Source organism: Schistocerca americana, chromosome X (assembly GCF_021461395.2).
Source record: "Schistocerca americana isolate TAMUIC-IGC-003095 chromosome X, iqSchAmer2.1, whole genome shotgun sequence".
In the NCBI taxonomy this organism is placed as follows: Eukaryota; Metazoa; Arthropoda; class Insecta; order Orthoptera; family Acrididae; genus Schistocerca; species Schistocerca americana.
In genome coordinates this window covers 219,552,676-219,571,528 of record NC_060130.1, presented here as the reverse complement: position 1 = coordinate 219,571,528, position 18,853 = coordinate 219,552,676, and the positions used below count along the sequence as shown (strand labels likewise).

The window sequence follows — 18,853 nt, the reverse complement described above, 5'->3', positions numbered from 1 at the left end:
GTATTCCAGTCAGCATTGTCAAAAGCTTTCTCTAAGTCTACAAATGCTAGAAATGTAGGTTTGCCTTTCCTTAACCTATTTTCTAAGATAAGTCGTAGGGTCAGTATTGCCTCACGTGTTCCAACATTTCTACGGAATCCAAACTGATCTTCCCCCAAGGTCGGCTTCTACAGTTTTTCCATTCATCTGTGAAGAATTCGTGTTAGTATTTTGCTGCAGTGGCTTATTAACCTGATTGTTCAGTAATATTCACATCTGTCAACACCTGCTTTCTTTGGGATTGGAATTATTATATTCTTCTTGAAGTCTGAGGGTATTTTGCCTGTCTCATACATCTTGCTCACCTGATGGTAGAGTTTTGTTAGGCCTGGCTATCCCAAGGCTGTCAGTAGTTCTAGTGGAATGTTGTCTACTCCTGGGGCCTTGTTTCGACTTAGGTCTTTCAGTGCTCTGTCAAACTCTTGATGCAGTATCCTATCTCCCATTTCACCTTCATCAACATCCTCTTCCATTTCTATAATATTGTCCTCAAGAACATCGCCCTTGTATAGACCCTCTATATACTCCTTCCACCTTTCTGCTTTCCCTTCTTTGCTTAGAACTGGGTTTCCATCTGAGCTCTGGTTCTCTTTTCTCCAAAGGTCTCTTATTTTCCTGTAGGCAGTATCTATCTTACCCCTAGTGAGATAAGCCTCTACAGCCTTACATTTGTCCTCTAGCCATCCCTATTTAGCCATTTTGCACTTCGTGTTGATCTCATTTATGAGACATTTGTATTCCCTTTTGCCTGCTTCATTTACTGCATTTTTATATTTTCTCCTTTCATCAATTAAATTCAATATATCTTCTGTTACCCAAGGATTTTATCCCAAAGAATGTGACAACACTGTGCACACATCAGTTTATAATAAATGCCATTTGATATTGTAGGATACTGGTTAAAAATGTGGAGAGCATGACTCTGCATGCAAAGAGTGTTGCAGCATGCCTCAGTCCACCAAGGGAATGGGACACGGCATGGTAATGAGGAAGTGCGAGGAATGGAACATTCTCCATCGGTAAGGATAACATTTGTAAGATATTTCACCTGGTCATCACAGCTGGGGAAATCTTGTTTGGCGTAGGCCGCCAGGGAGGAGTAAAGCCGCCAGTCAGCCTTAGTAAGCTGCCATATGGGTGTGCACACAGGTGGGGTAGCAGTCAGCAAACAGATAGCACATGGGAAATCTGTCGCTCGAGTAAGTGTCGGAAAGAACAGACCACTTGAGAGAATGAGCAAGCTGGGCAGTGCAGAAGGATAGGTGTGTGAAGAATCGGAAAGGAATTTGGGTGCTCCTGTGTTAAGGCAGAAGAGGTTAAGTTGATTAAGAAGGTCAACTAAGAGGGACCTCTCCAACAGGTTCTGAGAGAACACCAAGTCACCGAGCAGCACAAATGGGTGAGGTAGCTGCCCACTAAGTTGAGGGAAGTCTGACCCGGTGACTGAATGACAGGGATATAAATTGTACAAAGGGAAAAGGTCAAGTGAGAGTGGAGGAGGTGAACTACAACAGCTTGAAGATGGGTAGTCAGGGAGTTGTGTTGAGTACTTATATCAGACCATATGAGCAGCATGACTCCCACACAACATGGAAAGCTGACCGCAGGGGGGAAGGTCAAAACAGACCAGAGAGAAATGTGAAAGCTCAACGTGATCATGAGGACATAATTTTATTTCCTAAAGGCAGGGTACAAGTGGATGCTGCAATTCTAAAAGCAATCATAAATTCTCTTTGTTGGATTGAAGGCTGTAAACGTTTCATTAGGGGGGTCACAATGAGGAAACAATGAAGGGGTGTCACCTCGGCGGCTGCCTGTGAAGACTCGCTGATACATGGCACAGGGGCAGGAGGAGCCTGCTTCGTACGGTCCACAGAAGCATCGGCTTTCTTGTTATGTCAGCCTGCAGAGTCCGACGCAGACAAATGGTTGGTGATGCACACCGGTGACACAGAGGCTGGCCAGGGAAAGGTATCGTGTGGCAACATTATCGAAGAGGATCTTCAAGTCAGTGAAGGAGTAGATTCTTTACCTTCCCTGGACTTTGAGTTTTTCCAGTTAGCAGAGAAGACTCAGGTGTTTGTTGGCTGGAGGGAAATAGGAAGTTTTTGCAGGAGTATTCCTTCTGTCCTTTCCAGCCTGCCAGTTGTGTAGCTGGTGACTCTGCCCTGTGAGGCGAGAGTTTAATGGCTAGTTGCAAAGCTGGACAAGGGGACAGTAATTCTACTGTGACCCTAGGCAATTTCACAAACTCAGATCTGAATTTGAGATTGCATGTTTGCATGGCCATGTCCTTCACGGAACGAGTTGTAGCAAGAACAGAACTGTGCCAGGCAGTAGAACACAGGGTTTGTGACTACCAAGTAACTTGCAAGAGACTGAGTAAGGCACTTTTTTCCTTTACCCCAATCTCCTAGAGAGCCCATTCATCAAGATACATGGGACAATCTCGAAAGGAGGTGGTACGGTTGTCATTGCAGCTGATACAGCGCGGGGAAGGAGGTGGACAATCGCCCTCATGTGCGTCCATACTGTAAGTTATAAATTTGGCTGGGTGTCGACAAGACATTTGAGTGTTATTGGAACGATGACGCTGGTAGCAGCACATCAGGTTCGGAATGTACTGTTGGACTGTGATAACTTCATAGCCTGCTTTTAACTTTGATGGAACCACCACTCTCTCAAAGGTGAGAAAATGAGTGTGTGTGGGCGCTAAGGAGGCATCTACCTTTTTCATCACCTGACGGATGCCTGCAACACCATGATCAGAGACATACGTTCAGATTTTGGCCTCGGTGAGACTGTCAAGCAGCCTAGCGTAAATGACACCGCGGGAAGAGTTCAGACTTCTATGGGCCTCGACACAAACGAGATAGCCGTGGAGAAGCGGAGCATGGCAAGCAGTTGTTGGTTTCAGAATCAGAATAGTCTCCAAAAGCAAAGTGGCATTTCATAAACAAGAGCAGTGTTTCACAGGGCCGGTAACTGCATTCTGAATAATAAATGGATTTACTGCCACGAAGGACTGACCGTCTTCAGTACGTGAAACCCTGAGAAACCGTGGGGTCTTGGAATCATTAGCCTCATTCCATTTACATTTCATAGACATTAATTGTGAAGATCAGTGGCTCATTGCAAGAAAATCCCCCATGATTGCCACCATCTCCGATGATGCACTCCTTCCAACTGGGGACGAACCTGCCTTAGGTGATTGTTCGCACCTTGCAAACACCTGACAGAGGGACCAATCAGCAATTTGGGAAGGTAGCAGCTCAGGCAATCACCCCTCCCTCGGTCTGGCCTGTACCAGGGGGGTATGTGCAAACCCTACCTGTCAACCCAGGGCTGGGAAGTATGTGTTAACTAGTCACTTGTTACACGTCAGACATGTGGGCCTTCAGAAGCACACAGAGAGGAAGGAGAAAAAGAGGAGCCTCAAGTGCTGAAGCAGAGGAAGGATAGCAGAAGGTGAACGAAGAAAGGTAAAGGGAATGAAAAACAGTGGTGAGACTGTTTTTATGTCAGCTACAGACAATGCAGAACATCCCCAAAAACACCCCAGACATGTTCCCCAAGGGACGAGAAAAAGACCAGAAAGACTATAAACATGCAGCACGGAATGGAAAAGATGCTGCAAAGGCTGAGGCCCCGTGGTAGCCAAGAATGAACACACTACAGAGTGGCAAGTCGGGGGGGGGGGGGGGGGGGGGGGGGGGAGGGTTATTTTGATACTAGACACTTTAGTTTCATTTTAAAATACTAAGTTATCATACATTTAACCCTTCAAAGGCCAAATTAATTTCCATATCCCAAACGCGACATAACAGAAACAAGATATACAGCCATAGGCGAACACAGCCAACCTTCCTGTAAATAAAAATCTGATTGCTTATCACATCAAGACATCACACAAATAGTATCTTACCCATTTCAAACTTGTTAGCAATTCATTATCAGATAATGAGTAGATAGCAACTCAAAGCACAAATGAACAGCCAAGGCTGGGTTCTTGCAATACAAACATTTTTGCACTTCTACAAAATCCCAACAGAAGACACCAATGGTAACTCTAAATTTTTATACCAGTCAGTTGCTATTTTTTTAAGGGGTGGATAAGCACAATGTAGTAATCACAAAACTTATGTTATTGTTCAATGTTTAAATCTTTTGTGTTTTTCGTAAGTGTTTGAACAAGCTTTGTAGTATTTACACTTAAAGTTATTAATACAATATGTTAACTTAAACTCATAAACATATCATTCAACCATGAGGCTACTCTCTGACAAAACCACATTACAGCTTAATTATTTTGTCAATAATGAATCATTGCTAATACATGCTAGCCATATATTAGTTTTCTGTCATCTTTCTACATACACACAAAGCCATTTAACTAACTTAGGAGATGAATTAGTAGGGATCTGAAAATATAGTGGGTTGTATTGTATTTTTGGCAGAGAAGCAGTAACAGCAGAATGGGTCAGTAAGGGAGCTCCACGACATTGAATGTGGGCCAGTCACTGGGTGTCACCTGACTAAAAATTCCATCAGAGACATTTCAGCCATGATAAAGCTGCTGAATTCAGCTGTTAGTGATGCGAGAATGAAGTAGAAGTGCAAAGGAGAAACTAGAGCTACACAAAAACCAGGCAGACTCTCATGCTGATGGAGGCCGTCGAGTGCTGCAGAGTGTCAGCATAAAAAAATCTCACGAAAGAAGCAAATAGAATCACTCCAGTTTCACACTTGAACTAGCACACTGACCATGCATATAGAGTTAAGAAACAATGGGAGTACATAGTCTTAGCAGCTTCACTAAACCCACATACTTTTGCTGTCGGCACTAAGCCGTGCTCAATATGGCATGAAGAGCGATGCCAGTGGACGGTAGTTGATTGGGAACAAGTGATTTGGAGTGATGAATCATGGTGTATCCTGTGTCAATCTGATGGAAGTGTTTTGTGTTTGGCGAATGTCTACAGATTGTTACCTGTCATCTTGTGCACAGAGAGGGAAGTGTTATGTGCACATTTTACATGGTTATCACTTTAAAAAAATGCTTGATGCAGGAGGATATGAAGATATCTGATATCATTGTGTACTGTGTACAGTAGAGGAACAGTTTGGGGATGATTGTTTTATATCAGTATGACAATGAACCCACTCATCAAGCAGTACCTGTGAGGCAACGGTTTGCCGACAGTAACATTTCTTAATGAACTTGCCTGCACATAGTCCTGAAAGAATGGAATGCAACATCTTTGGTATGAATTAGAACACTGACTTCACTCCAGACTCCAGGATCTGACATCACCCTACACTTTTGTTTCAGCTTGTGAGGAAGAATGGGCCCATCCTGAAGGTGAAGGACGGGCACATCCCATATTAATATCCACAAATTAATGTCAGCATAATTTTGCTCTGATAGATAGCAGGAACACAAGACTTGTGCTTTAGGGTCTCACTGCTACTTACATGGTGTGCAACCAGCATATCTAGGCCAAGTACAAGGTCCATTGGCTGCCCTTCCACGATGTCAATGGATGCAGGTAAGAGTTCCATCCCAATCCGCAGCTGTGCCTGTGGATAAACAGAGAGAAGAAAGTTTTAAGAAGTTTATCTACTACTTTACAGACATGCTGCTCCTAATATTCCTTACTGACAGATATGTGTGCACATTTTGACAAACTTAATGCCACAGTGAATCTACAACTAATCTCGGAGAACAGGATTAAGAAAGGAAACTCAAATTTATAGCATGTGTGCAAAAAGTTTTAGACAGTGTCAATTGGGGTAAAACTTAGACTGTAGATATGCATACTACTCCCTGTGAGTGATGCACATCCCTATGTCATCCGAACAATGAATGAGTTGCAACCCGAAATACTTTTAAACATGAAATAATTTGTCCAATAAAAGTGTACAGTTACTGTTCATTAGTTTTATTATTATTTTGCTTGTGGAGAGCTACGTCTGGGGACAAGACACACCTTCAGAGTGTGACGGCTAGCTTCTTGAGAGAAAGCATCTGCTCAGATGTGGAAATAAGTACTCCTTGCATCACCACACTGCCCTAGAGATGTGCAGGTTAACTGAATAAATTAAGATGGTCATTTAAAGTAGTTCATGGCTGTAACAATGAAGAGAATAAATAATTTATTAAGTCAAATACTGCATAGAAAGTTATTTACTAAAATTAGGTGTAGAGAAGGTATGAATTCTGAATTTTGAAGTGATGGTTGGTTGGTTTAAAAGAGGGGAAAAGGGACCAAAATACGAGGTCATCGGTCCCTTGTTCCTAATAAAACACTGCCACAAGTGTGAGAAAAAAAAAAACAGACGAGACATGTAACACAAAACAGAAATAAAGGAAAGACCACAAGAATGAAAGAAAGGCAACAAACACTAAAAGGAACAAAAGAGGACAAGAAAACGAGAGAGAGAGATGCAAGAAACAGTTAGAGGAGAGTAAAACAAGGAAGCAGATTACAGTGGCTCACTGACCATGAAAATAAAAAGGAAAAGCCAGCCACCTTGCAACACACAACACTGCAACACACAAAACACAGAGGGACAAAGTACATGCAATAAAACTCACATAGAATGATAAAATCCAACCTCACAGATGAAACGTAAATCCAAATCAAACGATGAGGCATTGTCTGCTGAAATCAATGGTAACAAGTCCAGTAACCGAAGATGAAGTCGCAGGGCAGCCAAAGAAGGACAGAGCAGAAGAATATGGGTCACTGTCAGCCGGGTGTTGCAATGACACTGAGGTGGGTCTTCACGGGGCAGAAGGTAACCGTGGGTCACCCAGGCATGGCCAATGTGGAGCTGGCAGAGCACCACTGAGACCCTGTGAGAGGCCATCATCGAGGACTTCCACACATTTGTGGTCCCCTTAATGGTTCGCAGTTTGTTGTGCATACTGAGATTTTTCCATTCTGTCTCCCAAAACTGAAAAACCTTGCGGCGTAATAACGAACGCAGGTCAGTTGCGCGGATACTCATCTCCAGAAGTGGTTTCCGTGTAGCCTGTTTGGCCAGCCTGTCAGCAAGTTCATTTCCTGGGATTTCGACATGACCAGGGGTCCAGACCAACACCAGTGAATGACTGGACCGTTCCAGAGCATAGATGGACTCCTGGATGGATGCTACCAAAGGATGACAAGGGTAGCATTGGTTGATAGTTTTCAGGCTGCTCAAGGAGTCAGTACATAAAAGAAAAGACTCCCCAGGGCATGAACGGACATACTGAAGTGCACAAGAAATGGCCACCAGCTCTGCAGTAAATATACTGCAGCCATCGGGTAAGGAATGCTGTTCAATATGGCTGCCATGAATGTAGGCATAGTCAACACGACCATCAGCCATCGAGCCATTGATGTAAACCACTTCAGAGCCCTGGAACACATCAAGAATCGAGAGGAAGTGACAGTGGAGAGCCGCAGGGTTAACGGAGTCCTTAGGGCCACGTGAAAGGTCCAGACGAAGCTGCAGCTGAAGTGTACACCACGGGGGCATACATGAACAGACTGCAAGTAGAGGTGGTAAAGGGAAGGACTCCAGTTTGGAGAGAAGACACCGCATGCGAACTGCAATCATTAGCCCCGACCTGGGCCGCCAATACAGGAGATGATGGACTACCACAGGCGGGAAAAGGGGACGGTAATTCAGATTCTCAGGAGAACTACAAATGTGTGCTGCATAACTGGCAAGCAGTTGTGCACATCTGATCTGCAATGGAAGGACCCAAGCCTCCACCAGTACAATGGTCACCGGACTCTTCCTAAAAGCTACTATCGCTAGTTTAACACCGCAGTGGTGCACAGGGTTGAGTAAATGCAATGCTAATGGTGCTGCCAAACCATAAACCACACATACATAGTCAATTTGGGATTGGACAAGGGCTCTGTAGAGCCCCAGCAGCGTAGAGCAATTTGCACCCCAGTTGGTGCACTGAGGAGCTCCCACTCTGTAAATGGGGCTTTAGAGGATTCACTGTGGCATGTAGTGAATGAGAGTACGTTCCCTTCCAGCCACCATTTGAGCGTGCAAAAGGCTGGGGGGTAATTCTCTGACACAGAGACTCAAGCAAAGTGCTCAGCAATTGCGTTTGCATCAGTAGATAACACGCCATTTATGGTAACACCGGGAAGACCTGTTGGGATCTGGTATCCGAAAAGACATTTGATACCTGCCCAGACTTGGGAAGGTGACGTATGGCACCCAATGGTCGAGACGTATCTCTCCCAACACTCCTGCTTCCATTGTCTGATAAGCTGGCGAACACAGGCACAGAGCGATTTAAAGGCAACCTGTCACCCATGAATTGCAACATTGAACATGTTACGAGAGAGATACCTTGGCTGAGAAATTTCTCCGAATGGTGACAAATTGGCCAACCAGATCTCGTAATTTGATGCCATGTGATTTCTTCTGAGGTTGTATTTCAAATCTCTTATACCCACAAACCACACTCACTCCCAGAGCTCAAGGGCAAGATTTAGATTAGAATAGGTTGTATTACATTACATCCAGTTTTCGTTCCACAGACCCAAAAATGAGATTATCCTTGTGGGCTGGAACACATCAGAAAGTATAACATAAAGAACACAGAACATCTGAATATAATACTCACTTCTCTGATCATTTATTAGGAGATAGTCAAAATATGTGAATAAATTACAGTAAACTGGAACTGCTGATATTTGCAGAATTAATATACACTGTCAGAATGAAACCTCGACATTCACTTTTAATAAATTTATCATTCACCAAATACCTAATCTTGACTGTCATGACAAAGTGCTGTCAAAACTGAAATCTAACAGACATTTTTACTTAAGGTGATCTAACATCCCCTGTTAAGATATTCATCTATACAGTAGAAGGAGCCACCTACCAAAAAGTCTTTTAAACTCTGTTTAAACTGTGCTTTATCTGAAACCAAGTTTTTGATGGTTGCTGGCAATTTACCAAATATGTGTGTTGCTGAATATTGGACCACTTTTGGTAAGTGATTTTAGGTCTTCATGTAGGTTGTTCTCATTCCTAGTATAGATACTACATATTGAGGTACTGTTTGGATATAGCCACATACTATTTGCAATAAATTTCATCAAGGAGTAAATAAATATACTGAGAAGCAGTGGTTAGAATACCCAGTTCCTGGGACAGGTTTCTACATGATTTCTTGAATTTACACCACAAATTAATGTTATTACATGCTTTTGCGCTCTAGAAGCTTTTGCTCGCTTTGATGAGTTACCTGAAAATATGATCTCATATGACATTAGAATGAAAGTAGCAAAGCATGCAAGTTTTCTACATTTATACCATCTACATATGATATTATTCACATTGAAAATATAGACTTGTTTAGGCACTTCAGCAATTCTGTGGTACACCCTTCCCAACTGAATTTATTATCTATGTGTCTTCATATGTTATACACATGTTTGAAGGAAATCTCTTAATACTAGTTCTGAACTGCACATAGTTGGTATTTTGAAAGTTCAGTGACAGTGATGTAGCTTTAAATCATATATTAATGTTGGTGAATGTTTGATTAGGAGCCATTTTTAAATCTGTACTTGACTTGCTGTTTATTGCAATGATTTTATCATCTGAAAACAAAACAAACATAGCACTTGGCAATGCAACAGACTAAATGTTGTTAATTTACACAAGAAAAAGCAATGGATACAAGATAGAACCATGAGAAACACCACATGTAATTAATTGTCAATCAGATAAAGACTGATTGTTTACTCCACAGGTATTTTGCAATGGCACCCTTTGTGCCCTGTTAGTTAGCTAACACTAACTGTTCTGCAGCACCAGACATGCTCCTGCCGTCGCAGCGGAAGGAGCTCTCAGCCGGTGATGGCCGGTGCAACGGTAGCTATTGGGATTTAGGCCTCGCTGACCGCTCTGCTCTACAGAGAGTTCCCTTTCAAGGCACCAGTAGCACTCTGTGGATCGGCGGAAGGTTGAGCTTGCTCCCTTTCGTCGAAAAGCCGCGTAGCTCGCGGGGAAGCTCAATTGTCATAAGAGTCACTGACTCGCAGTAACCCGTAACTTCGGTTACAAACCTCCCTAGCGAGACTATCTCGTTCTGTGTTAGGGTTGATCAGTGCCAGGGGCCCGTTCACGTCGGACCACCCCGCGTACTATAGGCCACTTCTCTTCCTCTGCACCTCCTTTAGGTGCCGCGCCACTGCAGCAACGGCGCACGCTAGGCTGTAGGGCACTCCCCCTCTTCTGTAGGACCTACTTGTTAGCCTTTTCTTTTCAGAAAAAGCATAATTGTCGTGCCCACCCACACCTAATAAAGCTCCTAAAGCACCAAGATGGCAGATTCCGCTGGTGTTTCCCACACCCTAACCCGCAGCAAGGCTGCAGCTAAAGAGGCGTGTGAGTCTGCTGTTCCCGTCGACGTCAACATCCCGCTTGCCGCCGTTGAGGTGGTGTTGGCCGACAAGGATCGGCAGATCGCTGCGCTAGCGCAGAAACTGCTGAGCCAGCATTGATTGATAACCGATCTCTGCGGCCCAAGTGAGTCCCCCACGCAGACAAGTACCCTCCACATCACGTTACATTACATTCACCTGAAACTGGTGACTCATGTACTACTGTCCCACTGCGGCAGCTGATTCCAACGGCGGAACCAGCAGCTGCAGATGCGGACACACAACAACACTACACTGGGCCCTGGCAGGTGGAGGGCCCACGATGCAAACAGAAACACCACGCAAACAAGCGAGCAACCACACTCACAAGGTAGCCAAAAGGCGCTGCTGCCTACACCAAAACCCACACTTCCGGTTAGGAACACCAACACAACAACAAGCACGACCCGACCTGCGGTCAGCAACACCACACAAGAACCAACCACAGCTACGCCCGCACAACAGAAGACTGGTTTTCCCCCAGTCGTAATACAAAACTACGGGGACCTCAGTGTCCTCAACACAACATTTGCGGAAAGGAATACACCTTGCACGCTACACACGAAGTACTCTGGGGATAGGGCCTCACTGTACGTATCAACTAACAATGAATATAAAGATCTCCTGATCTTCCTCAAAGAAAAGGGGATCGAACATTATACGTACAGGACTGCCGAAGAACGGACACAGCAGTACATGGTAAAGGGAGTGGACCCCAGTACCCCAAACACCACAGTACAAGCGGCGCTCAACTTCCTAGGATTCGACTGCAAAAGTGCTTCCAGAATGACGGGCTTCCGCTCCCACCACCGTCTACCACACTACCTGGTCGAGATGGCTGACACAGCCGCCTCCCGCGGCCTTCTGCAGATAAAAAGCCTTATGCGGATGGACGTAAGGGTAGAGATATACGAACCACCACAGGTCCCACAACAATGTAACAACTGCCAGCAGTTCGGTCATTCGGCCCTCCACTGCGGCCTGGCACCCTGTTGCCGTGGATGCGCTGGCAAACACGCATCCAACGCAGGTACACTAATCCACAAAAACATACGCCGTTGCACCAACTGTGGCCAAGGTCATGCGGCCAACTACAGGGGCTGCGACGTGTACAAAGAGGCGCAGAGGCGCAAAAATCAACAATCGAAGCCACCCAACATCATAACACGTCCAAGGCCCGCACCAAACCCTGTCAGGAACGGAGTGTCATTCACCATGGCTACACGCCCTGGAGGGGCGAAGCAGGCCGTGGAACCTCTGCGCCCAGCACACGCACCTAATACAACTGCTGCAACAACAACACAGTCGTCTCAGCCAACACACAACACTACAACCACACCGGTACCAACACCAGCCCCCAAAAACAACACAACCCCACCCCCTGAAGCCACTGCCTGCGAACCTACACACAACACACAGGAAGACACACTCACACAAGGAACCCCAGAACCAAAAACCCAGAGAAGGCGTAGGCGACCACGTGGAAACAGGAGCGGGAACACACGTGCACTACAACAAAGTACCCAGCGACAACAAGACACTGACACACAGACACGCAGTCAGCAAGCCAGTGACACCAGCACACACACACTACTCCACCCCCCCACCACGTCTGACACACAGGCACCTCAAAATGTTCCACATAACAACAACACAAGCGCCAGCCCACACACAACGCCAACACCCACACCAGCGGCCGCCAACACCATAACCGAGCCACAGGCCGACACACACAACACCAACACAACACTTGAGGGTTTATTGGAAACAATATTCCCCCATCACATGACCACTCAGATCTTTAACAAGATCATGGCGGCCGTCACCACACTCTTCACACGGCTCTTGACTGCTCAACCTGGGCAGTACTGGGCCGCCGTACAAACAGCGCTCACCACACTGTTTACACCCATACATGGATAACACGCCACACCCCGCCCCCATCGCAAACAACCAGACACTGACACAGATCCTGTTCTGGAATGCAGATGGGATCAACAACAAAGGGGCGGAGTTTGCCGCGCTCATGGAGCGTAAGGGTATCCTTATCACACTACTGAGCGAAACTAAGCTCAAACCACGCAACCAACTAAACTTCACCAGCTACTGCGTCTATTGTACCGACCAACCGGACGGCTCCGGTCACGGTGGAACAGCCATCATCATACACAAAGACATAGAACACACAAACATAGTGCTCCCTGAACTTGAAAAACTAGAGGCAACCGCCGTCAGGGTCATGTTCAATGGAGCCTACACTACACTGGTGTCAGTATACAACAGACCTAAAAACATTAAAACACGCAACATCAACAGAATACTCAACATATCACCACGCGTAATAGCCGCTGGAGATCTTAACGCAAAACACCCGGACTGGAACTCACGAATACAAAACTCCAACGGCAAGAAACTATACGAACACGCACTAGGACGAAACTACATCACACTAGCGCCGACCGAACCGACGCACATTCCCTACCGGAGGGGACACAGGCCAGACGTGTTAGACATGGCCCTCATCAAGGGCATAACAACGACACTCAACGTTGCCATTGAAAACGATCTGCCCTCAAATCACCAACCCGTTGTACTGTACATTGAAGAAACACTGCAGCACATGGAACAATGCAGGATGTTAGACTGCAGGCGCACGAACTGGACCCAGCTCAAGGAAACATTTGACAGTCGCATCCCACCCACCCACGCGATTAACAAGACAGCCCAAATTGACGAGGCAGTTGAAACCCTCACCGGCGCCATCCAGAACGCAATAGCCGACACCATACCAATCTGCACGCCACAACAACACAGTGCTGCCCTGCTCCAGGAAATCCTGGGCCTGATCTCAATGAGGAACCGTCTCAGGAGACATTGGCAGCGTACCAGGTGCCAGCACTTCAAACAGCACATTAACAGGCTCCAGGGTATAATCCAGGAAAAAATACAAACATTTAAGACACAACAGTGGGACCAGAAACTCTAAGGGCTGGGCACCACGTGACCTGGCGTGTGGCAGCTAGCCCGACAGTTCACCAGGGAGAAACTGTACACCCCTACGTTACAAGGGCCCGACGGACCAGCATATTCTGCGGAAGAAAAAGCGGAACTGATGGCCCTCACACTCGCAGCATCATTCACACCGAACCTGGATCCCTCAGACCCAGCGTTCACACTTGCTACGGACCAGGAGGTCACACGCATCTTGGCCCAACCAGTGCGCAACATCATCCGACAAGCTAGTACAGCAGAAGTCAAATGGGCCATCATGCATATCACCGTTAGGAAGGCCCCTAGTCACGATGGCATTCAAAACCGTGTCCTCCAGGAGTTCATGGACAAAGCTGTAGACTAACTAACACACATCACGAATGCCATACTCAAGCACCAACACTTCCCCACCTTTTGGAAGACGGCCAAGGTCCTGATGTTCAGAAAGGCGGGGAAAGACCACTCCCTCCCACAAAATTACCGACCCATCAGTCTCCTGAGCACGTTCAGCAAGATCGTTGAGAAGATAATATTAAAATGACTCACCAGGCACTGTATCACAAATGACACCCTGAGACCGGAGCAATTCGGTTTCAGGAATCACCACTCAACAACACAACAACTCCTCCGCGTCATTGAATACATAACACACGGATACAACACAAACAAAGCAACTGGGGCGGTGTTCCTGGACATTGAAAAGGCTTTCGATCGTCTATGGCACAACGGCCTAATACGCAAACTTAGCGACGCAGGGTTCCCCGACGGGCTCGTACGTCTCGTACACTCGTATCTCACGGACAGGAGTTTCAACACCGACGTGCAGGGCAAACAATCGACGCGACATGGTATACAGGCAGGAGTACCCCAAGGAAGTATCTTAGGGCCCTTACTGTTTAACCTCTACATTAACGACCTCCCAGCTACACACAACATGACAGTAGCAATCTACGCGGATGACACCGCCATCCTTGCGCAAGATTGGAAGCCGTCTAACATTAACTCAAGACTACAGACCACACTCAGAACGGCGGAGCCTTGACTGGTGAAATGGCGTGTTAGAGTAAACGTCGACAAGTGCGAGGCCGTTCTGTTCACTAGAAGACCGAAGCAACTGCAAAAAACATCAGCACTGCAACCCAACAACACTACACACACGCCCAATACGTTTCCGCGAGAAGGTCAAATACCTCGGTGTCTGGCTGGACAGGAAACTACTCTGGGGGGACCACATTCAACACGTGACCAACAAAGCTAACACGAGGCTCAAACAACTCTACCCTATGCTTAACAGGTGTAGCACACTAAACAGGAAGGTGTCTAGGTCCATGTACATGACACTTATTAGACCCCTGATGACGTACGCAGCCCCTGTCTGGGGATACGCTGTGCCAACTAGCCTGCGCCGTCTGCAGCTCATACAGAACAAAGTTCTCAAAATCATAAGCAACGCTCCACGCTACACACGCATCGTGGACCTTCACCGGGAATACCGGCTAGATACTATCTTGCAGGTATTCCAAAAACTCTCCACACGACTGTACAATAACACGAGACACTCTCACAACCCGTTTATCCTTTCTCTTGGTAACTATGACCACAACCATAAATGGAAGCATAACAGACCAAAGACATTATTGGCTAGGAACTAAACATCTATGGTCCATAGAACGCTAACACGACAGTACTGGCGAGCCCCTGCAACACAGTTATTACTGGAAACACAGATGTTCAACCAGCCAAAAAACAGGCAACCGCACGGAAACCGTACTGTACACAGCACGCAAACCAGCCACACACCCCCCCTACACCGTCTGCGAGCCGATCTATGACTGATCGCCCACTAATCTACAACGACCTTGAACTGTTGCAGGGGCACAGTAACTGCAGCAAGCACCGCAACAAGCTCCAACAACGACAAAGGTAATGATGCACGATACCTCGAACTAACATAACCACACCTTGCATGCACTGTCGCAGATAGCAAGCCGCTACTGCCCTTACTACCCGTCCTACTGTCGCAGAGGGTTTTTTACCTTGGCTCTTGCCTTGGCACTTTTCCTCTGCCCTTACAATCGCTACCCTTTGATCGCTTTCGTCCACTCTCTATCTCCTGATGGACCATGTTAATGAGTAATATTACCCAGACGCATGGACAACATCACAGCCCGCATCCTGTGACTCCTGATTCAAAAACTAACATGTTATACGGAGGTGACAGTAGAACTTTTGGTTTGGTCACCACGTTGGTGTGGGCGTGGAGGGGACCCATCCTTTGTTACTGTTCTGCAGCACTGCTAGTGACATCATAATGTTATAATTTACTTAACAGAATGCTGTGGTGCACACAGTCAAAGGCTTGTGACAGGTTACACAAACTGCCAGGAGCCTATAATTTGTTATCTAATGAATTAATTACATTCTAGCTGCACTTGTAAATACCCTTCTCTATATTGGAACCCCTAAGAAACCCAAACAGTGACTTGGACAATATATTATTTGCAGTCAGATGCTTCAGATGATGTTTTATGACAACCATTTCAAATATTTTTGAGAAAGCCAGCAAAAGTGAAATTGGTTGATAGTTTGACATTATCTCTATCCCCTTCTTGTAAAGAGGCTTAACATCAACATATTTTAGCCAGTCTGGAAATGTTCCATTGATAAGAGATTTATTACACAAATAACTTAAGATAGAAATCAACTAAAATGAACACAATTTGATTAACTTCATTAATATGTTAACATAACCACTAGAGAAATTTGATTTTAAAGATTTTATAACAGATGCTGCTACTTTGGGAGTAGTGAGTGTCATTTCCATTTTACAGAAGTTATTTGTAGAGACTGGTCTCAGATATTCCATTGAATTGTTTACTGAACCTGATAGCCCAAGGTAGTCATTAACAGAAACGAAGTAGTTGTTTAAGAGCTTTGCAACACTAAGTGTACTTGTTCCCAAAGTCTCATTTGTTTTTTGAGCTATCTGTTCCCCTTCCTTTCTGGCCCCACCTGTCTCTGTCTTCATTATATACCATACAGCTTTTTATTTTGTTGCCTGTTATAATTGTCTTCTTCTCATAATACAGCTCCTTAGATTTCTGGATTGCTTGCTTTAATATTTTGCAGAATTCTTTGTAATGCATTACAATGTTAACATCACAGCTGTTCCTAGATAGTACATACAGTTTCCTTCTTGTCATTGTATAACCCATGGTTTATTTTTAGACTTCTGTTTGATTTGAGTTTCAAATGAGGAAGCGACTTTATTCAGAATGTTTTGTTTACCACTTGAGTCAGAGGTATTGTAAACACCTATTCAGTTCATGTCTTTCAGCAATCTCCAAAAATTCTCAATTTTTGACTGATATATTACCTTCCAATACTTAGATTTAATGGTTTGTATATCTTGATAAGTTACAACATTTAACATAAAATGCTGCATGTTATGATCAGATAATCCAATTACCATTGGTTTTGTGACATGACTTTTTTTCTATTGATTTGTCTGCAAAGATATTATGAATAGCACTCTCAGAGCATTTACATACCCTAGTTGCAAAGACCACAGTAGGAATTAAAGTGAATGACACTGTTAATCATTGCAATAATTGTTCACTGACAGAGCTTTTTAATAAATCTACTTTAAATCACCAGCAACCACTATTTCCTTTTTTTACTGTGAGATGGGACAACAGAGCTTCCAGACATTTTTTTTGAAGAGGTTGAAGTTCCTGAAAGTACTCTGTATATACTTACTATTATAATGGACTCATTATGAAATACTACTACTGTTTCACAAGCATTTAAGTGCTGCTCTGAACAAAATTCAATAATATCAATATTCTTGAAATTACCACAGTTTCTGACACATGTGGCAACTGTTCCTTTCCCCATATTTTCTCTACAAAAGTAAGAGGCTAACTTAAATCTTGTAACATTTAACACATCTATACAAATAATCGCACAACATTAAGACAGGCAGATTTTATCAAATGGCTTGCTCAACTCTAGTTCTTCAACACAAATAAGCAACTCATTAATCTTACTCCTCAGTTCTCCGATATTCTGATGCAATAAGGATAGCTGATTGTGTGTGGTAGCTGAATTACAACTGGATGAAACTAATTTTTCTGCGAATTACAGAACATCTGCAGTTTCAATTAGTAGATGTTTTCATGAATTGTGCGCATTAAAATTTGCTTTCTGGCTGCCTGTTTTATCAATGTGAGTGTTATTTTCAACCTGTTTCTTAACACCCTTTGTTTCTGCCCTCCCTACCCCTAAAAAACTGCTGTCCTGTCACTTGTAACCACTGGTACCTTTACGAACAGTGGTTACAAGCGCCAACAGTTTCTTTAGGATAGGGAGGGCAGAAACAAAAGACATTCTGAGACAGGTTGAAAATTACATTCACACAGATAAAACAGGCAGCCAGAAAGCACATTTTAATGTACAGAATTCATGCAAACACCTCCTCACTGAATCTGGAGATGTTCAGAAACTGACAGTAATTTCAGAACTACAAGTGTTAGTATGCCCAAAAAGTTGTCAAAAATTTAATGAGAAGAATAAAAGTGTGTGTGTAGAGTCATGGGGGGGGGGGGGGGGGGGGTATCTGAGCAATATATTTCATAAATAATCACAGATAGCATATAATGTAATAACCGAATATTAAAATTAGTTAATTCCATCATTCATTTCATTCACTCAAAAGTTGCATTCTTTAAATGACACCCTTTACATACATGCATGCACATGATCATGGACCCTTGAAGATCATGCACCAACTCTGAAATTGTTCCTGTATAGATAGTGATCTTTAGCATTTTGGATCCAGTTCTGATAGTCACCCAGCTACTGAAAGTCCTTTTGCAGTTAATCTCCACACTGCTTCCTTCATGTCACAATTGGACAGGTCCATCAAGTTTACTGTACACACAGCTTTAGCCTGTCAAGTGCCTCACCTAACAATGTGCACTGTCAGACATATTCTCCACACACTCATTTTGTGCACGACTCTCAGTTGTTTCATCAGGCGATACTATTCTTCAGTTCTTTCTACATCTCTAGGTGTTCTCTTCCACGATTGGACCAAAGATCTTTCTCAGAGTTTCCCATTTAAAGTTTAACAAGTTCTCTAAGTCATTTTTTTGTGCTTAAAGTTAAATTGTGCTTAAAATTAAATTGGTAATATCACTTGACTGTGTGCTTTAAACTTCATCTTAATTGACATATTTTTTATGACATCCATTTCAGGCTGGAATAAGTTTTAGACCAATAGACAATACATTGACTAATTTCTTGTTATGTCTGTTGCATCAGATGCCTAGGTATTTAAAATGTAAGAAGAGAGGGAACCAGGA

At 44.4% G+C, this 18,853-nt stretch overlaps 1 protein-coding gene across 1 annotated transcript in view; it reads right to left on the bottom strand.

Annotated features, from left to right (window-relative positions):
• The window catches only part of LOC124555927 (protein DDI1 homolog 2-like), an 84,888-nt gene that overhangs the window by 22,808 nt on the left and 43,227 nt on the right, over positions 1–18,853 (bottom strand). Inside the window, exon 4 of the mRNA XM_047129981.1 lies at positions 5,515–5,619. Coding sequence (XP_046985937.1) covers positions 5,515–5,619 — 105 coding nt within the window. The remainder of the gene's footprint in view (positions 1–5,514; positions 5,620–18,853) is intronic.